Raw genomic sequence first — 22,111 nt, 5'->3', positions numbered from 1 at the left:
ATGAACGTTTCATATGAATAAAAAGATGAACATGTAATGACGGAAGGGGCGTCACAGGGCATATATTCATTGGCACATACTATACGCGTGACCTCATCCTGGCTACTCCCTTCCATGCTAAAAAGGCAAAAACTGCAAGTCCTAGTATACCACCCACTATTCCTCCAATTACAGCGCCAGAAACACCAGAAGATGATGATGATTGTGAAGAAGGGGTAGCAGAATAAATGGATGTCTCTGGATCTTCTGTTCCTCCAGATTCATAATTGTGAAAATTTTGTGTTGATCCAGAGTCATCATCTTCAGTTTTGGAGGCATCAAGATATTCTTTATTCAACTCCTTGATCTTATCGTCAAGTTGTTGGTTTTCCAATTTATTCTCTTGATCCGGAATTTTCGTCCATATATATGGACTATTATTCCTTTTAAAATAGATGTAGTTCCCATCACCACATACCAGCTCAACCATCATAAGTTGATCTGGTTTAGGAGTATCTCCGAGGTAATAAGCAGAAACACTAACTAAATCTTTATCACATTTTATACCTGTGAGTAGGTCGTGGTCATAATCAAGTTTGGTAATTTTAAACACTTTGTTTTTTTGTTCAGTATGTTTGAATTGGAAGATACCGGATTTAGGAGGATTCTGGGTTTTAGAAACCTTGAAATATAAATTGTTTTTACTGGGCTTATACGTGGAACCTGACTTAGAAAGATCTAGGTCAACATTAGGAATAGCTATGTTCTCTAAAAGATTCTTAATCTTCTTGTCATCATTATCATTTGCTGGGATTCCATCTCTACTATTCACGTTTTCCCAGTCAGTATCTCCATAATATTGACATATCCATTTGTTAGTTCCACTGCTCTCTAGAAAGTAAATTAGGAGAGGTTCGCTATCTTTCGGGTCACCGTTGTAGAAAACCTTTAATTTTCTGATTCTCTTTGTGGGAATTATTCCTGAAGGTATATCTCCGGTTTTTGTTTTAATGCTAGTGACAGTAAAGTCCGTTAATCCATAACAATGGATTATATAACTAAAGTCAGTACTAATCTTTTTGTCAAAATGAATTTCTTTCTTCTCACCGGCATTATATTTGCCAAATGAAACAGACGACTTTTCAGCTTCATTTAGATTGATAATGAGATTCTCACTAAGATCCCTGAGTTTACTCTTAAGATTAGGTACTTCCTCTGGCTTAGGTCTTTCACCATTTTCTACCATTTTTAGAATCGTCTTGATTTCAGAATTTTCATTGAGTGCATTTTTGCCCACAGTTACAAAACTATCAAACTTAGTCTCACCGTTCACAGGCCCATCACTAATGTTTGTATAATAGTAATGTTCTTTACTTGCTTCCACATGAATAACTAAGAGCTTATTACCCTTTTTATCAAAGTAGGTTACAACCTTGGTGATTTGTATACCACTGATTGAAATTAGATTTAATAGTTTGTGCTTATCATACTTAAATCCTGTTATTTCGAGCGGTTTACTAGATTTTTTGTATTCATATCTTTTATACCCCTGTGGATGATCATCCTTTACGTCTCCTTTTATACCACTTCCCGGGTTATCCTTCTTTTTAGGATCAATATCCAAATCTACTCCACTGTTAGTCATCCTTTCTAAACCTTTGTACAATACACACTTTGGTTTTATAGAAACTTTATTCTATTAACACACTGTCTAAAGATCTCAACTACACTTTGATAGTCTTGTATAGAACTTTTTTACATCTGCATGCAGATTTGTCAAGAGGAACTTCTCCCCATTCAGTGTCATCTCTAACCATCTGTCTGATAGTCCAAGCAATATCTTCGACCATATTATAATGGCTTTATCCATTACACTCCGGCTTAAGGGATGTTATGCCTAAAAAGGGCTACTGATACGTCTCCTTGTCTTTGAAGGGACAGAACCCGGAGATTGTCCAGGATGGATTTACCATGAAATTTGTGAATGTAAATATTTTTAAAATCTTTGTACATCTTTAAAGTGTATTATTAATCGGTTTCATTGGTTAAAGTTTGTATATTAACCAAAATGTGGTCCCTCGGTTTGTCTTGGGGATCTCCTATTAAAATAGTCTTTTATACCCCTTTTGTTTAAAATAGTTATCAATATTGTAATTAGTAGTTATTTGGACTATAAAACATGCAAGCATACGTGCTCTAAAGATGCAGGGTAAGCGAATCTGGCACAGGCAAGATCTCCAGATGAAGAGTAGTCTTTATAATCCTCTTGTTTCTCAAACTTTGAGTTATGAATATGTTATCCCATGTACATCTCTAATATGCGATACGGTCTGGCCATATCTATACCATATCAACAACAACAAATTACCTACCCCGTACGTACCGGATTGTTATATGTGCGTGATTAGTTCCTACACCCTTGTAGACACTACAGTTTCCTGTAGGTTTGGGGAATAATCAGAACAGGCCTTTATAAATAAGATTTTTCGATTGTATTTCGACCTGACCTTGATTTCTTGACCATTTGAGTTTATCCTCTTACTGAGGATTCCAGCAAATCTCCCAAAGAGATTTACTGGTTCTTCAACGATTACTATAAGCGCCATTGTTTTATTACCACCTTGCTTTTTAAAAGGTATCTTGTTTATCCCCCGTCTACACTGGGTAGTTTTACAAGTCGCCACCTGTTTATATAAGAAGAAGTTTTTTCGATTAAATTCAGGTCCACATTGCAATTCGTCCAGGGTTAACGCTAACCTTACGTCAGCTAGATTATAATAAAGTCTTCTAGTGCCAAGTATGTCATTGTTGAACTCTTTGTCGTCAGTTTGGAATGATGCACGGTAGGTTGTACCAGTTTGTTTAACGAGTAGTTTGGGTCCTATTCTTCCATTATCATCATGTTTTTGTTGCTTTTTAAGAGGCAATATGTTTCCCTGTTTACTCTCTGTATGATCGCAAGCTCGTACCCATTTAGAAAAGATTTTTTGATTAGATTCAGGTAGGCATTGCCCTTCAACGAGGGATAACGTAGACCTGTTGTCAGCTACATCACTTGTTGATATTAATGTTGGATTTGTGACACCTTTTATCGTTTCAGCTCGTGAAGTTGAGATTTCACTCGCTGCAGTTTGCATTCCGACGTTGTCGTCCCCTATTGTTTTATTCAGGTGTGATGACTTCCTCTGGAGGTTCCCTCGGCTTAACAACGAGCCTAAAGGAGACCTTTCCTCGGAAATCATTGTTTACGTTGCCGAATTTTGGATTTTAATGGTTACTCCCCGACCCTCTGGTCGTTTACGTGTCCTGAGTCCTTCTTTGGAGTCAGAATACAATGTTCCTTTTGGAATTAACCATTTATCGATGCCTGTGCCGTTTAACTTTTTGGAATAACCGTGAAAATGGCCATTGCCGTTATCTCTATCGGAATGGACTTCCAATGCTTATTCATCGTAGTTAAAGAGCCTAAATGGTAAGTTTTAGAGAATATATCTCTAAAATAAGAAATATCTAACAATCGATATTTTTCACCAAAAGATTTCGACTCTATACCATATCTACTAGTGTTGATTGTACTACTGAAGACTGTGTTGATAGCTACTCTTGCCATACTGTGGATAGTCTCTCTGACGGTGAGATAGTTTTGAGAGAGGATGAATGTATGGATGAGGAAGTACTCGATCCAGATGTAGCATATAGTGGCGAGGCTTTAAGTGGATATGGAATTCTAATAATGGATGAAGAATGAGCATTTTACAGTGGAAATAATTCATCCATGGAACTAACCACTACCTTATCCTTTTAGACCGTAATGCAGAATGATTCCTCAATCTGGTATAATCATAGATATAGAGAAAGATACCAATGATGGGAGACTAGGATCGGATACATATACAGTACCTCCCAGTTATGAACAAGTTAAGCTGACTAAGGAGGAGTATCCACGAGGCTCAGGCTTTTGGAAGTTCACACATACCGAGGATGGTAATAGTGAAGAGCCTTTTACAGTTAAGGAAGTTAAGTATAATAGCAAAAGGACCGATGTTACTCTTATGAGTGATGAAAAGATAAAAAATCTTGCAGTATGGTACTGGGATAATGACAGTAACCGTAATCATCCCCTTTTGATAGAAGTGGAAAAATCCAGAGAGTATATCTATAGGTATAACAATGGAGGTAGTGATATCCAATGGAGTCGACTTCCTAAATACTCAGGTCCTCTAACTAAACAACTTGCCGGTAAACCCCTAAAAAAGGAGCTTGACGAACTTAACTGCTACCACAATGGTGCAGTTACTCTGAATCTTACTAAGAGTATATCCACCAAGAATAAACAATATTGTTGCCGCTACCATGTTGAAAAGAAGGTTACCGTAGGGGGAGGTTTTGTTGAGGTTACTGATTCAGGTTCCAAAAAGATTCCATTCTACAAACACTCAATTGTTGGCAATGGATTAAAACTTTCAAAGATTAAGTACTACGTTGGTGTTAATACTGATCTTCCAAAAAAGACGATTAAATCTCATGCGTTAGCATTTTCCACTCCTATTCCAAACGTAAAAAGTGTCTCTGCATTATACTCTGATGACAATCAGGATCCAAAATTGATTTATGTAGACTATGATGGAAAAGATGGTATTAAGGGCTGGTTTGAAAGAAAAGGTAAGAATAGACATAATTGGTACAAACCAGAAAATGAACCAGAGAAGCCACCGGATGAAATTAAAGACAGTAGTAGTGACGAGGATTTTGGGAAAATTAAAGATCTATTGAATGATATAGCTGAAGAAGATGGTGGAGAAGAAGAGGATAAAAGGGAGGAGGAGGAAGCTGAGAATGGTGACGACGAAGAAGAGGAAGAAGAGCAAGACGAAGATGATTACGGAGAAGTCCCTCCTACTGACAAATCTTCTAGTAAGACTAAGAATATTCTTACTAAAGTTGCTTCTGGTGTTACTCCAACAGTCGGCGCTGGTGGAGGCGCTTATGCGGGATGGAAACTCTATACTTGGTTTTTCCTTGACGTTGTGGTACGCTTGATCTAATGATACTCATGAAGACTCCACTAGAGATCCCTGGGTACGTCAGATCTAATAGTCCACAGATCTTTGAGGTTCTAAGGAATACCAAAAGCATTATCAGTGCCAGATATAGTTCCTACAGAACATATATAAAACTGTAGGAGTCTATGGAGATACTCCCTGGAAGATTCTGTCTACTCTTGAGAATCTTTCAAGATTTATTTTGAGATTGTTATCTTGTTGATGCTAATGGACACTGAGTAGTTGGTCTAATGGAGTATCACTATGGATATTTGGAATAATAAGAAATGTACCATATTGAGCATGCATAGACTCACTTGTATATTCTTACTCCCTATAGACATTGGTCACTCGCCCTCCTGGCGGTCGGATAGCTCACTACATTCGCCAAAAGACACTCAAGCCAGTAGTAATAACAAGAATAAGCAAGTGATGGAAGTACTCTCAGAGCATATACCTTTATAATAAAATGAGTAATGTACTATACCAATAGTTAAGGTTAAAGACTCTAAAAGGTCATCTTGAAGCAAGCATTCCAGTAGACCAACAAGAGAGTAATCTAGAGGGAGTGTCTTTACTACCAAGGGTAGGTTTGAGGGCATACTACAGACGAGCAATTAGTCGTGCAATTAGAGCGGGTCCCTTCCATACAGTGAGAGCACCCAACCCTATTCCACCGACACTCGCAATAGATATTCCTGTTATTGCTTGTGTTGAAAGCCCAGACAGTTCAGAAAATGCTTTAATAAGAGTAGAAGCAGAAGGGTGAGAAGCAAGTATAGTAATGGGAGTAGCTCCTGGAACTCTACTAGCTAGTAGAATGGCCCAGTACTTTGATGCAACCTCAAGAGATAGAGCTTCAATAGAAATAGGAGGAACAGGAATAGTAGGCTTGGCAGGAGGCTGAGGAGAACCAGGATGATCTCCAACTTTCCCACATCCACCGTTTCTCTTTAACTCACTCACAAGTGTGTTAAATTCATTGTGACTACAGTTTGCGATCTTTTCTGGATCAGGTACACTATTCAAGGTTTTCTGCCATCTATCATTCTTGTACCAGCCAGTAGCTGCATGTCGCACGCCACAATCTACATATATTAGCTTGGGATTATTCCCTGTACAATATAAGACATAGACTTTTACTGACTGTCTGGTAGGTAAGACAATATCAGGAATCTTAATTTTTTTCCTTTGACTTCTATTGCCATCATCGTTGTACTCAATACCGGCAAGACTATATCCATTGTTAATGGAGTGTTTGAAGTATGTAATGTGGGTTGAGTTATGTTGCTGACTACATGAAACTAATCCAGGAATAACAGTGACCTTTCCTTTTCCAATATGGTTATAACAACAGTACCGCTTTCCTTCCACATATGCATCTTTCGTAAGATTTATGGTGACTGCATTGTTGAGTGAACAGTTCAGGTAATCCAGTTTTGTTCGAGGACTTCAGATCGGAGTTGAATGGGTTGAGAACCTCCATTGATTGAATACCATTTAGGATTACCACTACTCCTAACATAATACTTGGTTTCATTATTAGGATGACCCTTCTTTACCACTTCAACTATGAGAACGTTCTTAGGCTTCCTGCTACCACCATTCTCATGCTTCCAATAATAAGCAGAAACGGATAAGACATTATCCTTTGGGAATTCTGGAACACTTCTAAGTCCCTTAACATTTATTACCACGCCAGTATCATCTTGGATCCCTTTTAGTGTGAATTGCTGTTCTCCAGAATCTTTATGCTCGTACTTGTAAAAGTCCTGAGAGGATCCTTGTAGAGGACTAGGAGGATAGAGAGATCTGGTAACGATAATTGTCATACCTGTTATGGTAAGAGGATCTCCATCATAAGTTTTTTCCTCTCTACCATCTTTATCTGGTGGTTTTTCTTTAAGATCAATGGTTACTCCCTCCGTCATTACTAAGGCTTATAGACCATGATGCTCAGAACAAGTCCTTAGATATGGTGATTATGGTTTCTTCATAATAGTCTAATTTCATCCATTAAACATTGCCATTTATGTATGACTGACTACGTTTAAAACAATGTCTCAATGTGATAATGTACTACATTAGTTTCTCACTATCTTACTCATCCTTCCATTGTAGTACTCCATTAATGTCTCAACTGGTGTGAGCAGAATGGTCAGTATGAATGAATGATAACTATTAAGAGTCTATAGATGAAGACAAACAATACGCAATAGGCGTGAAAAATACTACCAATTAAAATATCCCCAATGTGGGTGTTTAAATGTGCGCTATACAGCCTCTAACATTGAAATCAACTTTAAAATTTGTATTAACTTATCTAAAATATCAAACTATTCTGCATCATCATATTGAGCCTGCATGCAGTGGGTTCCCAGGAGCCTCCTGGTTCCCCTTTTCCAACCTTTTTACAAGTACAACTTCAGCTGTAAGCCTTGCCAATGGGAAGCCCCTTGGTCTCTTTGATGAAAAAGTAAACGTGTAAAAAGTTAATGACCGAAAAGACGAAAATCATGATATAGACAAACTTCTCGGACCAAGAGAGCAGGATGTCAGAAGTACTAAGCATTAGGCAGGCGGTAGTCCAGTTGGCAAAGACTGTGACAGAAAAGGCTCCATTCTTGTATTCGGGGGAGTACATTTCCGGTATGTAAACCCAAAACACACCCCCCATACCCAATGCAAAACCAAAGACGAAACCGATTGCTCCAGCAACAGAGACCCACCCAGACCACCCAGCATTTGCATCAATCAGCTTGGAGAGTGCGGGTAGTGTTGAGAATACCGTGAAGATAGAGATACTGGTGAGGAAAAATGTCCTCCTCCCAAACTTGTCCAGAAAGGGGACTTGAAAAATTGTTATTAGGGTATTAAGGAGTGTAATACTGCAGGACAGTACAACCGCATTGTACGTACGACCGAGCATAACGGTGAACATTTTGGCGGTATTTGAGGTCAAGATTGAAATGCCCGTAAGATGTTGGAAGATAGCCAAGATGATGCCATGCATGATGGCTACTCTATACGTCTTGTTTTTTACCGCTTGAATGAATGAAATGTTTGGTGTAGCCTTGGCAACCTCGAGGTTACGATCGATCTCCTCGTAGACCTCATCCACCCTTTCAGGTCCGTGGAGCTTCTCAATGACGACTTTAGCCTCCTCCACTTTGCCCTTTTCCACGAGTTCGTGAGGTGTGGACATTGTGAATGAAACTCTGAGGAGGACCAGAGCAATTGCTGAAAAGAAGGCGGGGAACATTTGGCAGAAGCGCCACAAAAACTTGTCAAGAAACGGGATCGTAACATACACACTCTTGGCACCAAGGACATAGCCGTGTGAGAGTTGAAATGCGCAGGACGCAAACTGCCCAAACGTGATGAATGCAGGGTAGAATATACCAAAGAACCCTCTAGATTCAGAGGGACAAATCTCGGTAATAAACATTGGGACAACGCCAGACAAACCAATGGCAACGCCACAAGCTATGCGTCCAATTAGAAGACAATTAAAACAATGCGCAGTGGCAATCATCGTAGAACCAGCAATGTATAGGGAGGATATCAAAGTCATGTTTACCCTTCTTCCATACTTTGCAATGAATCCCATGAGAAGTGACCCCAAAGCTGCTCCAGCAAAGACCGCCCCGTTGACAATACCTCCAAGTATGGCCGCTTTACTACATTCAATTGTCTCGGCGCCTTTACACCACTCGAGCTCCACAATCATAAAGTCCTTGCAAATGTTCAAGTTGGCTGTGGTGAACCCAAAACTAAGGGCTAACAGTGACGCAATCGTCATGCCAACTATCAACTGTGGCTGAGTCCTTTTCGACATTTTGAGTTTTTAAACTATAATTTAACCTATGGTACAGAGAGTTTGTCAGTATTGATGAAAAATGTGTAAGTACTTTAGAGCATTCTGAATTAAAATTAAAACCGGCCGAATATCGCCGTACACATTAATAAACTAGCTTTTGCATATTAATGGGTTAACTACAGTTCATTCAAAAATAAATTAATAGGAAGCCATCATGCCAAGTGGCCATTCACCTCCGACATCAGCCAAGTGGCATAATATATGGGGGAGTACGCCTTTGTTATCTCCAGCTAAACGCCGTATTCTGAAGGTTCTGGAGGCTCAGACAAGGAGAAAGAACCCTCACCCGAGGGACAAGTGGCAAATTGGTCAAAATATCTCACGACCAAGCCGTCAGGGGAATGAGGTACCCCTGGAAGAATAAAAGGAATAATGTCGACAATGAAGAAGAATGTAGTCTCCCTATACTGATGAGAAGAAGAATCTTGCACCATGTGGAAGAATGAGCTAGAGACGCCCCTGAAGGGCGGGAGACCATAGCGTCTCCGGGCTTAAAGGCCCATGTACTCCAGGCATCCGGGGGCACTCCAATTGGCAGCTCCTGAGCATCTTCCCTGGAATGAGACTCCCCAAAGGTTTCCTATCACGCTAGAATGATAAAGTGTGGGATGTGTGCACAAGATGGCCAGATCAGTGTCCCCTATGAAGATGCCCTAGTCGGGTCCCGCGAATAGAGACGCCAGAAGTAGAGGAGTACGTCACGGTCTCGGATCCTTCCACTATGCGAAGTAATGCGAAGAAATGGAGTAATTGATGCTATGTTCCGTATGAAGACCTCCTTGGAAGATTCCTGGAGACCTTATACTGACAAAGAGGAAGAGTGTTGGACTGCTTGGGAGAGGACTGGGAAGTAACCATCTGGAGTTATAGAGAAATCATGGGATAGCAAGAATGATGCAGAATAATATGGACACAGTACAGCCTAATTAGAGGATGAGTATAATGTGGGACATGGACCTAGGATGGTTTAACTAGTTAGTAATAGGCACAGCCATAAGGACACCCATTTGTCCATCCGCGCGCAAAGTGGTCACCTTACACCCATGACAAGTAATTCATTACTATGATAAAATATCAACTATCAATAAATAAACGTCCATAGACATTTGTAACAAACATTAGGGCATCTCATGGAGCTCTCTGTATCCCGCTAAAATATGCATTCCTCGCATGCAATTTGTAGTCGTTACCATATAACTACAGGTTCTATAGTAAGCATAATATTCCTAAGACATTAAGACGCTAGAAAACTACAGCTGTAAGAGCGTAAAGACCACTTTTGTTATGGAACTTGATGGGGACAAGTCCCAGAGGATATCCCCGCATATAGTTCAAAAATAGACACACAGAGGGCTATAAAGTACAGTTTTTAATCTCAAGATTATGTTTTTGTGGAATAAAGTTTCTTTAACCAAAGTATGTACTGTAAAGAATGAGTGGAATTTAGTTAGAGATTGGAGAATTCTGACTATTTTGTAAAAGGAACTCTGAAACCTGATATCCCAAAGGGGTACACTTATTGTGAGTAGACTAAAAAGTCTGGTGAAGAACCATTTAAATTGTCTGGGTTGTCCTATAATAACAGAAAGTTATCAGCCATCGTTATATCCTCTACCATAGCTACCAGTAGAGTTATAACATTTAGATGCCGAAAGTAAACTACTTCTTGCTATAGGCCTTATCACTTACACAAAACAGTATTACTATAATAACACGGATGCTAGAAAACAATTGAGTGAGAATGCCAGATTTGACAGCTTCATAGCGAATAATGGTACTGGATTTCGTGAAGAGGTGAGCATTGTACTCTCAAACATAACCAGTAACAGCAGACTTGACTACTACAATCTAAACATTACACTATTAGGATTCTATGGAGGGAAATGCCATAGAAATCGACCTTTCTAGATAATCTCCAGGCCATTCACACCCACCATTCTGATGTTAAGAGGGGTCAAGGAACAGACGTCTCTACCGTCATTACACTTGAATACTATGGATTAAAATCTCTCTGGTAATTTGTATTGGCGTTCTTGAGTGTGTGTGGTAAATATTGCTGTCTCCAATTCTTTTCACAGTTCTAGTCGAAATCTTTTGGTGAAAATATCGATTGTTAGGTATTTCTTATTTTGGAGAGATGTTCTCTGAAATTTATCATCTTAGGCTCTTTAACTACGATGAATAAGCATTGGAAGTCCATTCCGATAGAGATAAAGGCAATGGCCATTTTCAAGGTTATTCCAAATAGTTAAACGGCACATACATCGATAAATGGTTAAATCTAAAAGGAATATTGTATTCTGACTCCAAAGAAGGACTCAGGACACGTAAACGACCAGAGGGTCGGGAAGTAACCATTAAAATCCAAAATTCGGCAACGTAAACAATGATTTCCGAGGAAAAGTCTCCTTTAGGCTCGTTGTTAAGCCGAGGGAACCTCCAGAGGAAGTCATCACACCTGAATAAAACAATAGGGGACGACAACGTCGGAATGCAAACTGCAGCGAGTGAAATCTCAACTTCACGAGCTGAAACGATAAAAGGTGTCACAAATCCAACATTAATATCAACAAGTGATGTAGCTGACAACAGGTCTACGTTATCCCTCGTTGAAGGGCAATGCCTACCTGAATCTAATCAAAAAATCTTTTCTAAATGGGTACGAGCTTGCGATCATACAGAGAGTAAACAGGGAAACATATTGCCTCTTAAAAAGCAACAAAAACATGATGATAATGGAAGAATAGGACCCAAACTACTCGTTAAACAAACTGGTACAACCTACCGTGCATCATTCCAAACTGACGACAAAGAGTTCAACAATGACATACTTGGCACTAGAAGACTTTATTATAATCTAGCTGACGTAAGGTTAGCGTTAACCCTGGACGAATTGCAATGTGGACCTGAATTTAATCGAAAAAACTTCTTCTTATATAAACAGGTGGCGACTTGTAAAACTACCCAGTGTAGACGGGGGATAAACATAACTTTTAAAAAGCAAGGCGGTAATAAAACTATGGCGCTTATAGTAATCGTTGAAGAACCAGTAAGTCTCTCTAGGAGATTCGCTGGAATCCTCAGTAAGAGGATAAACTCAAATGGTCAAGAAATCAAGGTCAGGTCGAAATACAATCGAAAAATCTTATTTATAAAGGCCTGTTCTGATTATTCCCCAAACCTACAGGAAACTGTAGTGTCTACAAGGGTGTAGGAACTAATCACGCACATATAACAATCCGGTACGTACGGGGTAGGTAATTTGTTGTTGTCCAAGTGGTACCACGATCAATGATGTAATAATTGTTCCCCTCACCAAACCGCACAGGCCTTTATAAATATGATTTTTCGACTGTATTTTCGACCTGACCTTGATTTCTTGACCATTTGAGTTTATCCTCTTACTGAGGATTCCAGCAAATCTCCCAAAGAGATTTACTGGTTCTTCAACGATTACTATAAGCGCCATTGTTTTATTACCACCTTGCTTTTTAAAAGGTATCTTGTTTATCCCCCGTCTACACTGGGTAGTTTTACAAGTCGCCACCTGTTTATATAAGAAGTTTTTTCGATTAGATTCAGGTAGGCATTGCCTCTATCTCTATCGGAATGGACTTCCAATGCTTATTCATCGTAGTTAAAGGGCATAAGATGATAAATTTCAGAGAACATCTCTCTAAAATAAGAAATATCTAACAATCGATATTTTCACCAAAAGATTTCGACTCATAACAACCATTATACTGTGGCTTGACCACGTAGTGGCTCTCGGAGGCGGCAGCCTTACGTTCAGCTCTCATGATTACAGCTGGTGCTTCTCTGGCTAAATCGAGGGTAATGGGAGATTTTTGGGGGTAATCTCCCACATACTCAAAGTCATAGTGCTGTACCGGATGTATAACATCTTGTGCATCATCGCTTGAACCAAATGTACGAGCTGCCAGAGTGGTCCTGGTTGACAAGATGATAAGCAGAAGAGGCACTCTTAGAACAGCATTCATTGCATTTTATACCCCAAATTACCTCAGGATAACCATGAATGGTTCGTGCTCAATATTTTGGCAATCTGTAAATCTGGGGGAGGACGGGGATCCGGAATAGGTTGCATGCAATTGCTGTGGAACCCCTACACTTTTCAGACGGGACAAGTCACTCTAAAAGGGTTTATACTGCCACGAGATTTATACTTTTGATTTATAGGGACGTTTTAGGCATCCTTATGCGCTTGGAACGACAGGACTGCATGTCTAGACCAGAGTTTGGCTGGGAGGTTTAAAATACGGCTATATACTTATCAGAACGCAACCAGAGTCCATAACAAAACACATCAATAAATAATGACGCTATTGAAGCGAGTTCTCATCCTACTTCTCATCCTGATTGGTCTCGCGGCGATCATTGTCCCAGTTGTCATTTTATCTCTTGGGAACAAGTTTGAGCGAAAGAGCTCCAGGGAAACAATAGATCTCGACCTTTCTGGAAAAGTTCCAGAGGGCATAAGGGTGGGAAGGTACAATTCGCTCTATGACGCCATTCAGTACAGCGTGGACGAAGCATTTGAAGACTACTACAGGATCGGTAATGTTAGGGATGGAAGGGAGATTGTCGTGATTGACAGAGTTGGAGACGCCGACAAGACTGTAATTTTCATAAAATACGATGACGGAACGAGGTACATTTTGGTCTACATTGTGGATTTGGCCAACGCCTACGGCGATGAAGATGACGACCAGAATGCACAAGAGAGGGATAATGAGACATGCCGTCTGAATAGAATCAGCTTGGAGTTTATCAAAAAGAAGGACGAGCCATGCTACTCGAGAATAGAGAGGGAGCCCATTCTGCTGGATCTCACGGAAGAGGTACCCTCGTACATAAACCTATTCCAGATGGACTCTCAAAACTACATTTACACCATCGAGTTCTGCGACTCCTTCAGTTTGTACATTGGGACCGTAAAGTACGGAGAGAACCTCGTGGAAGAGAATGAAGGAGACATCATACAAAAGGCAGTAATCGTCGACAAGAACGGGGTATACCCCAAAATAAAAACCATTACATATCAAACAGATGGCATGCAACTAGAGAGGAAATACGAGTTTATAGACGAAGAATTCAAAAGGGTAGATGAACAGATCAAGGACTTTGTGTTTACTGGACTCTTTTGAAGCATGACATGAGCATTTTGTCTGGAGAATCCAGACATTCTTTTGTTGACTAGTGAGCTCAGTATTTTTCCTCTGCACATCTCCGTTTCAAAGGTGTCATTATGTGCCAACATCCTCCCTCTAGTACAGCGTGGAGACCATCATCGAGTCAAATGTGTCAGAATGTGTAGATGGAAATGATCACCTGTACAACCAAATACACATTTCATCTCGCGCAAATACCTTGATCATAATTCATACATTCTTGTAGCTCCAGTAGATACATAGCCATTGCACAGACATACATGAGACTCTCCAAATCGACAGCCATTCCGCCACTCGTTCACTCAGTTCCTCATCCTTCAGGACCCATGCTACGCATTCAGTCGGATACCCATTATCCCTCTGGCTAAAGCCATCGCTCCTATACCGCGTATAGTCGCTAACAAGTGGAGATTTTAAAGCGCTGGGCAGAGAGGCCATTGACTAGCCGGAGGCTTGGGCCCACACATTGGCAGCGTCTCGGTGGTTGTCACGACGTCGTCTTCTACTTTGTTTTCTCTTGTAAAGGCGCCAACTCGTTCGTTTATCCGCAGAATTTGCCCTTGACTTGGAAGGGGGACGAAACCAGAGAAGCCGCCCGCAATTTTTGTTTTAAATCTCCTGCAGAGCTACAAGACGCGAAAATGTTTACATTTGACCGCGAGGAGAGTCAGTCGAATAGAACGCGAGAGGCCCTGAAGCAAAAGGCGAAGATTTTCCTCTTTACGGTCGCATTTGCCAAACTTGCGAGTATCGTCGCCAAACTCGCAGTCCCAGCGGAGCCTATTGGTGAGTTTTGAGCCCCTAGAGGCCCAGGTCTCGGATTCAGGTTGGCGCTTTTGCTGGCCCTCGCTCTCGCAGCTCCCGGGAGTCCCAGGAGGACTGAGGGTCCATTTAGACGCCCTGAAGGTTACAGAGGGCCGTACTACCCGGAGGAGTGACCATAGTGCCTCCCAGAGGTCTCACAGCGAACAGAGTGAGCTCTAGCGAGTATATGAGCGTAGCGAATAGAGGAGCTGTAAAGGCGACTTTTGCGGCATTACAGATTGTCTTACTGTATAGAAAGGTCGTTATAGAACTATAGAGACGGCATAGTGGCCCATAGAGGCGTTACAGAGGCCCAGAAGCAAAACCTGCATGCACTGCTAGAGTAGAGAAAAATCATCAAAATGGAGCAAAAGTGCCACGAGTGCGGTTCGGAGAATGGCAAGTACCGTTTCAAGTGTTGCCCAAACACCTTTTGCTCCATCGCCTGCTTCAAGGCGCACAAATGCACAGAGGACCCGTCCTACAGGGCCATGAGAGCCCAAAAGCACTCGATGGAACCAAAGCCAAAGCCCAGAGGAAAGGAATGGATCACTGGACTCACGGAATCACAAATGGCAGTCATACGAGGAGACGAACGCATGCGCGGATACCTCAAGAATGACACGCTGAGGAGAGTACTGACCAAGATTGCAAATTCCGAAGACCCCGTTGGCACCACCAGCCTCTTTATGGGCGACCAGTACTTTAGCGATTTTATAACGTACACGCTCAAGATTATTAATCGAGATGATTCCAGCGCGACAAACATGTGACCTACCGACGTCGAAGACTAGGTAGTAGATCACTATGAGCGAAGCGAATGGGCGACCAACGGGAGCTTAAAGAAGAGTGATGGAGACTCTATTAGCCTAGTAATTAGAGATAAAATGGCGAGTAGACGCAGTATATGAGCATAGGCGACCTATGGGAGCCTGTGTATCTCTAGAGATATGGCAGGAATGGGCTATTATGAGATACTATACATTGTCTTTCATCCAGTAGACTATCCATAGAGATCATTCAGATGACTGTGTCGATAGTTGTTCATCTCGTTCCGTGGATACTCTCTCCTACTGTGAGTTTGTTGTGAGGGAGCGATGGCAACTATGAGCGACTATCTGACCACAGGTAGGATTAGAGCAACTGCTAGGTCTTGAATAGAGTGAAAGATGCCGACTACATGGGTGTAGCGAAATGTATGCTAATGGTGAATGGAGCGAGCCGGGGTAACAAACAGGACCTCTTCTTACCACCACGATTCTTCACTGCAACTCCGTGGCGATGCGAGACCTCAAGTTCACCTACAAAGACCCATAGGTCCCAAACTATGGATCTTTATTTAAAATGCACAATACAGTTTGGCTCCGGTGCAATGGTACGGGAGCAAGTGTCTAGACCCACAAGACACTGATTTTCAACAGGTTTTCATTCTTTGTTATGGCCCATTTGCATGTTTCTAGGGGTACCTATGGATACACAAGACGGAGAATGCATACTAGTCGAGCGTTTACCCTTTATTGTACCCACAGCCAAAACACGTCTACAAGGACCTCAGAATGTACATTTAGCAAGAGTTGGGGGATTTGGAGCTCCAGTCCAGTAGTAAACTGATACTCCATGCACATTTGAATGTGAAGAGCGTAATCGCAAACGGGAACCCGAGTGTCATTACCCAGAGGGCACAATTTATCCACAGGCGGCCCATTGTACTTGACTTCAACGTTCCCTTTTATACTCGTGGAGTACGCACTATTCTCATATCTGCAAGTAGGTAGATTGATACTGCATTAATGGTGAGTATATTCATCCGCAGGATGAATAATGAATGGTGTGAGACTGTAAAGTGGGATTAGGAAATCCGCTCATTTCATCAACCCTTTTAAAGTGTTTGACATCTGTTTTTACCATCACTTATCTCTGTATCTAGGAGAGCTGACTCTCCTTCTCCACTTCATTCCTACTAGCTCTGAGAATATCCACCTTGGACTCATCTGGACTGGTAAGATCCAAAACGTCTGCCTTTCCAGAAGAGGCTGTTACAGGTTTAACAGCTTGTTGAGTAGGTGTAGAAAGAGCCTGCTGAGCTACAACGGGTTTATCAGCAGGTCTAGCCTTCTCTTCTACATTATCTCCGACTGTTTCTGTAGACTCTTTTTCTTTAGCGGCATCTTGCAGTTCCTTGAGTTTCTTCTTATGATTACTCTCATTACCATTCTTCCATTTTTTACCATTATGGTACTTGTAGACTGTAAATTCAGCACCACTCTTAATACCTTTAGTCCTTATAACAGCCAGAGTAGGTTGGTCTCTATCCAGATACAAGACAGCCGAGAGACACATTACATCCTTCTTCCCTGGCCATATTGTGTCAGATCCATAGGTAAGCTTGTTAGTAGAGGTACCCTCCTTAGCCGTTAGTTTAAGAACCTTGACATTGTCCTCAACAGAGTCCACGACATTAAAGAGGGAGGTATCTACCTTTGATTTGGAATCAACTATGGGAGTGGGCTGACTAGGAGGAGTTACCGTTGGTTGTGGAGTACTTTGAGCTTTCTTAGAGTTGTTGCAAGGACCATTTTCACCATAGTGGTACCTTTTATTACCACCCTTCCCGTAACACAATTGACAAAAGAAAGCGATGAATAAGAGACTAGAGACCCTCATGGTGATAGTAAAAGGAGGTGAGTGATTTCTTCTTCTAGACAATCTGGGGATAAATAATGGAAGTGAATGGCAGAGTATCCTTTTAGACTCTTTATTTTCTATTCCTCATTTATTTCATATAATCATATTGGCTTTAACGGGTGACTGTTTCAGTGTGAAGATTCCGTCCCTTATAGAAAGGCTGCAACTCATCTCTTGGACCAATGAAGAAGCTTACACAATGTCTACCAGGATATGTAATTGAGATGTTCCATGACCATCTCTACTAGATAACGTACTTTTAATGATCACAAGTTTACTAGTTCAAGAAGAGTGAGTTTGGGTTCATTCTGGTAGTCGGTGGATTCTGTCTATTTCTCGAGAATCTCAAACCACTGGAGAATATTCATGTAGAAAGAAGTAGAGACTAGAAAGGAATGAATGAGTACAAAAATAAATTCTAACAGAAATTAATGTGTTTTATCATTCTGTATCTTGTGAATTCTGCTGATTTAGTGAACTACCGGAATCATTATCTACAGTAGTTTTGTTTGGGAGCACTTCCATTATCCGAGTGTGTGGTATTGGCTCCACCTTTATTAAAACTCTCTACAGTTCCTTTTACTGCGGCTATTAAAATATTCATAACGCTTTGAAATGTCTAATATGGCAAATTGGTATGGCACCGTAGGTAGCCCACCTGTTACTTTGTTACCAATCAGTAAACCATTCCTCTTTGGGCAAGTCAGAAGTAACCAAAACAAACAAACGGTCATCCTTATGAGTCAACGCAGTCCTCATATTAAAAGTCAATAGTTTAGGAAGACTAGTATAGAGACCACGACAACCACATTTACACCAATATCTCCAGGAAGCCCAAAAGCCACAACATGAAGTAGGCCAAGAAGCCCTATCCTTATCAGACAAGTACTGATCAACACTATGAGCATAACTCTTTATCATTGGAGAAGTCGTCAACCAAAATGGTATATAAGAAAGTGACATCAAAGGAGCTATTTTATTAAAGAGAGAATGATCATTCTTCAAACCTTCACGATCTCCTCCTAGACGTCTGTTTCCACTTCTCTGGTCCATGATACCACCTCTTGCTGTTGCCAGGAGAATTTCATTGGTGAAACTAACAGAAAGCATAATGAGGAATTCCAACCAAGTGTGACTTCTGATATAACAACAGGTACGCCAACGTGGGTAGTGAATGTTAAAGATGATGAGTAGGAATGACAAAAAGTATGGTATATACAAAAGCCAAGTAAGGTACCATGGTTTTACAGTCCAGTCACTGCCGGCAAATGCTTTACTCTTAGTCTCAAGAAATATGAGATTAAAAATATGAGGAAGTGGTGCCAAGAACATACTGGTGACGTTAAATGCACCACCACACTTAGCAGATACCAGAGTCTTGGGAACCAAATTAGGATAGATTGAACCCATTGCTCCAACTGCTAAACCATGCATAAGGAGTGGCATGAAGGTACCAGATAGACGCCAGTACAGGGGATTCCACCATGAGCCATCATCATGATTACCCAACACTTTCCAGTAGTCGTAGTTTAGATGGTCAGATTGGAGTTTAGCGCTCCTAACGCTGGAGTAATTCTTGCTGGTGAGTGACCTGCCTTTAAGTGTATTTAGCAGGGTATTCAATTGAGTATCTACCTTCTTACAGTCTTTATCCTCCTTATAAACATACCTGTACCAGCATTCATCCTCTCCCTTACAGTAATAGCAGTAGGATTTATCATTTTTCTTGATGCAAAGCAGGAGAGGATCATTCATAGGATTCTCATAATATACTGCTACTTCGTCCACGATTCCTTTTATACATGGTCTGAGGTCTAACATATGATGATTTCCAGAGTCCACAATTCCGGTATGAGTAATCTTGTCCGGACAAAACTTATATCCTGAATCCATCTTATGAACGTACTTACAGAAGCCAGAAGGAGGGTCGGTAGTACTCGACGTACCTCTAAATCCAGTAACGCCTACAAGAGTCTTATTATTATCATCCTTATATCCATTATTTGTGCATATATACGGATACTTGTTTCCCAGGTCAAGAGTAAGGCTATGAGGGGAACTTGATGATGTATTCTTGGGTTTTTCACTAGAAATATATTTACTGTAGCTATCATTACTATTAAGATTCGTAAGACCTCCAGCATTCTGAAGTTTACCATCGCAAACTTGGATAAAGATTAGTATATTCTTAAGACACTCATCGGATACATACCTTCCATCCTGAAGCTTTGTACCAGTTACTTGGCCGTGCTCATTCTGACAGTAGTAGTGTTTGTTTCCATCGCCAGTAACTATCACAAGAAGGTCAGTCCTGTGTCCAGCAGAAGTATTACAGTAGACATGAATGTGGTCAACTTTCTTGTCTTTAAGCTCATCATTAGAATCTTGCAACGGGTAAGGTTGACCGTTCCGGTATTTAAGATCCTTATCTAGCTTACAGCTTACACTAGGCCGATGAGTGTAGCAGGTATAATTTTGCAGGCCAGAGGGTACAAGGGTCTTATCTTCGGTAACTGTCACAATAATATCGGTCTTTTTAGATCCTTCATATTGACAGACATAATTGGTAGTGTTGCTTATATTAAGTACTATCTCATCAGCGTAAGAAGTGGTATTATTAGATACTCCAGGTTGAGAAGCTTCCTTGAGTAGCTTACTTTGGAATTCTCCACTGTCTTTAATTTGGCTACTACCACAATTATTAGTCTCCTTGAGTATCTTTCCAATATCCTCTACCTTGTGACTACTCGGCAACTTGCCAACACACCACCTTCCACAAGTTCCTTCGGGATTTGCATAGTAGTAGGCTGAACCATCCTCCATCAGAAGCTTAACTAGGAGCCACTTTTTATCACTGTTGGACCGATAGACCTCTGCATGTGAACAAAATTCATGCTCTGGAAAAGAAACTTTTTCTACCCTCTTACCTCTACATTGTATCTCCTTAACAATAAATTTCTTATCCTTGAAATGCCCCGAGGTATCCGGTGTATGACAGTACTTGACATTTTCAGAATTCTTACATCCACTAACAAGCATGCAAGCACGATTAGGTCCACTAGTAGTACAGTCGTATGAGTCTGTTTTATCCAACTTTATCCTTACCTCAACCACATTTGGAATTGGCTGAGAGTTATACAATCCAGGGAAATAGGCAACTGTCCATAGTGCCATGACAATGAATGAGTTGAGGAGACCTAGCCATATCTGACTCTTGACCACAAGATACGCCGGGTAAGCCAGACCACTCTTACGAGCCCACATGTGGATAAACATCTGGTAGAAGAAGATAAGGACAGGTGCTACAGGAATGTTCATAAGGTACCATAGTGCCCTGTCCACATCTATAAATCCAATGCCTGCTCCTATGATACAGGTAAAAAAGTGTTGAAATAGTAGAGAATAGTAAAACCATTGAATATGTCCCCTTTCTCCACCTGATGTAAAAGCCTTGAGTATCTGCAAGTATCCAAGGAAAAGAACCCATTGGATAGCAACAGTGAGATATCCTCTAAAGTCCTCCTCCTTCTCCCTGGAAATACCCTTGAAATAATCTGGCCATAATCCAAGGCATACTGCAAAACCACCCATGAGAACAGTTGCTATGATCTCTACGAATATGAGTGAGGTGATTGTCCTAGAGACATACTCACTGGAACAACGCTTCTCGAGAAGAAACCTGTCAAGTAGGTAGTCAGAGTTTGTAGCTGCCAATAGTAGAGGCTGAAGGTGTCCCAGTCCAGCAAAGAACAAGGCTGTCTTCTTGAGCCTCTCCTTCTGCAGAATAGAGACAGCCATTCTAGGCCGTGATGTACTGCATTATCATTTGCTACAATGAAAAAAGTTCTCTGCATTGAATTTGTGTGTTCCAATCACTGCCATTTCATCCTTCATAGTCGTTGAGTGTTCCTTGCACCCTTTTAGGGTAATAGACAGAATGTAGAGATTGTGGAACAAGGAAGCGTACTAGTCCTATTTCCAAGGTTTATTTGTACAGTTAAAGTTATAACAATCCCCGTTCACTGGTAGTCATTCCACAACTCTTTAGCTCGCACAACCTTCATGGTACTTCATGGTCTCATAATGTCACCAGTTGTGACTGTACCATCAGCGTATATATATCTACATCTAAATGAGCACTGTCTTATCATCCGCAGCTGGAGAAGGCGCTGCAAAGGGACCCTGTCTATCTAGAGTACAGAGATGGGGGTGTTGTCGGCCTCGAAAGAAGAGAATCGTTTCTTCATTGTTAAACCCTTCATTTATTATATCTGTTCCTTTAGATAAAATCCTGCTAAAAATTGAAGGTTTCTCGGTTCCACCTGAATATGTCCGGTGGTCAGTTTCCAAATTACACTGCCCTGGGTACATGTCCTACATGGGTTGTCTATCCTTCCAGATCCCATAGCCTCTTAAGGAGTCCAAAGAGTGTCTCTATCTCATCTTCTCATCACTACAAGGTATCTTCCTGTTCTAGTAAGTGCAACGAGTACTCTTCTTTCATCTATTATAGATGAATAATGGATGGA

The 22,111-nt window shown here is 40.9% G+C and overlaps 11 protein-coding genes across 11 annotated transcripts, besides 1 other annotated feature; 4 read left to right on the top strand and 7 right to left on the bottom strand.

Moving 5' to 3' along the window:
- Positions 1-79: 79 nt before the first annotated feature.
- BEWA_047600 (hypothetical protein) lies at positions 80-1,624 on the bottom strand (the record flags this gene model as incomplete). Its single annotated transcript, XM_004831690.1, has 1 exon — positions 80-1,624. The coding sequence occupies one exon, from the start codon at positions 1,622-1,624 to the stop codon at positions 80-82; it is 1,545 nt and encodes a 514-aa protein (XP_004831747.1).
- Positions 1,625-2,369: 745 nt separating this feature from the next.
- On the bottom strand, positions 2,370-3,527 carry BEWA_047590 (hypothetical protein). Its single transcript, XM_004831689.1, has one exon. The coding sequence runs from the start codon at positions 3,219-3,221 to the stop codon at positions 2,391-2,393; it is 831 nt and encodes a 276-aa protein (XP_004831746.1). The 5' UTR covers positions 3,222-3,527; the 3' UTR covers positions 2,370-2,390.
- A 504-nt stretch (positions 3,528-4,031) lies between these two features.
- Positions 4,032-5,024, top strand: BEWA_047580 (hypothetical protein; the record flags this gene model as incomplete). The annotated part of the gene is made up of 1 exon (XM_004831688.1): positions 4,032-5,024. The coding sequence occupies one exon, from the start codon at positions 4,032-4,034 to the stop codon at positions 5,022-5,024; it is 993 nt and encodes a 330-aa protein (XP_004831745.1).
- Positions 4,764-4,869: a sequence feature (CT-rich).
- A 600-nt stretch (positions 5,025-5,624) lies between the features above and the next one.
- Positions 5,625-6,952, bottom strand: BEWA_047570 (hypothetical protein; the record flags this gene model as incomplete). Its single annotated transcript, XM_004831687.1, has 2 exons — positions 5,625-6,424; positions 6,532-6,952. The coding sequence occupies 2 exons, from the start codon at positions 6,950-6,952 to the stop codon at positions 5,625-5,627; spliced, it is 1,221 nt and encodes a 406-aa protein (XP_004831744.1).
- A 494-nt stretch (positions 6,953-7,446) lies between these two features.
- BEWA_047560 (hexose transporter, putative) lies at positions 7,447-9,030 on the bottom strand (the record flags this gene model as incomplete). The annotated part of the gene is made up of 1 exon (XM_004831686.1): positions 7,447-9,030. Exon 1 carries the CDS (start codon positions 8,857-8,859, stop codon positions 7,447-7,449), a length of 1,413 nt encoding a protein of 470 aa, XP_004831743.1. The 5' UTR covers positions 8,860-9,030.
- Positions 9,031-10,272: 1,242 nt separating this feature from the next.
- Positions 10,273-12,172, top strand: BEWA_047550 (hypothetical protein). The gene has a single exon (XM_004831685.1). The coding sequence runs from the start codon at positions 11,288-11,290 to the stop codon at positions 12,113-12,115; it is 828 nt and encodes a 275-aa protein (XP_004831742.1). The 5' UTR covers positions 10,273-11,287; the 3' UTR covers positions 12,116-12,172.
- Positions 12,173-12,593: 421 nt separating this feature from the next.
- Positions 12,594-12,902, bottom strand: BEWA_047540 (signal peptide containing protein; the record flags this gene model as incomplete). The annotated part of the gene is made up of 1 exon (XM_004831684.1): positions 12,594-12,902. The coding sequence occupies one exon, from the start codon at positions 12,900-12,902 to the stop codon at positions 12,594-12,596; it is 309 nt and encodes a 102-aa protein (XP_004831741.1).
- Positions 12,903-13,238: 336 nt separating this feature from the next.
- BEWA_047530 (signal peptide containing protein) lies at positions 13,239-14,069 on the top strand (the record flags this gene model as incomplete). Its single annotated transcript, XM_004831683.1, has 1 exon — positions 13,239-14,069. One exon carries the CDS (start codon positions 13,239-13,241, stop codon positions 14,067-14,069), a length of 831 nt encoding a protein of 276 aa, XP_004831740.1.
- A 1,190-nt stretch (positions 14,070-15,259) lies between these two features.
- BEWA_047520 (conserved hypothetical protein) lies at positions 15,260-15,670 on the top strand (the record flags this gene model as incomplete). Its single annotated transcript, XM_004831682.1, has 1 exon — positions 15,260-15,670. One exon carries the CDS (start codon positions 15,260-15,262, stop codon positions 15,668-15,670), a length of 411 nt encoding a protein of 136 aa, XP_004831739.1.
- Positions 15,671-16,820: 1,150 nt separating this feature from the next.
- Positions 16,821-17,561, bottom strand: BEWA_047510 (signal peptide containing protein; the record flags this gene model as incomplete). Its single annotated transcript, XM_004831681.1, has 1 exon — positions 16,821-17,561. The coding sequence occupies one exon, from the start codon at positions 17,559-17,561 to the stop codon at positions 16,821-16,823; it is 741 nt and encodes a 246-aa protein (XP_004831738.1).
- Positions 17,562-18,251: 690 nt separating this feature from the next.
- Positions 18,252-21,380, bottom strand: BEWA_047500 (hypothetical protein; the record flags this gene model as incomplete). The annotated part of the gene is made up of 3 exons (XM_004831680.1): positions 18,252-19,173; positions 19,252-19,465; positions 19,529-21,380. The coding sequence occupies 3 exons, from the start codon at positions 21,378-21,380 to the stop codon at positions 18,252-18,254; spliced, it is 2,988 nt and encodes a 995-aa protein (XP_004831737.1).
- Between the last annotated feature and the right edge of the window lie 731 nt (positions 21,381-22,111).

The sequence above is a fragment of the Theileria equi genome, assembly GCF_000342415.1.
Source record: "Theileria equi strain WA chromosome 4 map unlocalized gcontig_1105316255041, whole genome shotgun sequence".
NCBI lineage: Eukaryota > Apicomplexa > Aconoidasida > Piroplasmida > Theileriidae > Theileria > Theileria equi.
Note: the sequence above shows the minus strand (reverse complement) of the source record. Positions and strands in the feature narration are given on the sequence as shown.

Coding starts and splice junctions, on each gene's coding strand:
- BEWA_047590 (XM_004831689.1), bottom strand. CDS start 3,221: ATGATTTCCGAGGAAAGGTCTCCTTTAGGCTCGTTGTTAAGCCGAGGG.
- BEWA_047550 (XM_004831685.1), top strand. CDS start 11,288: ATGATTTCCGAGGAAAAGTCTCCTTTAGGCTCGTTGTTAAGCCGAGGG.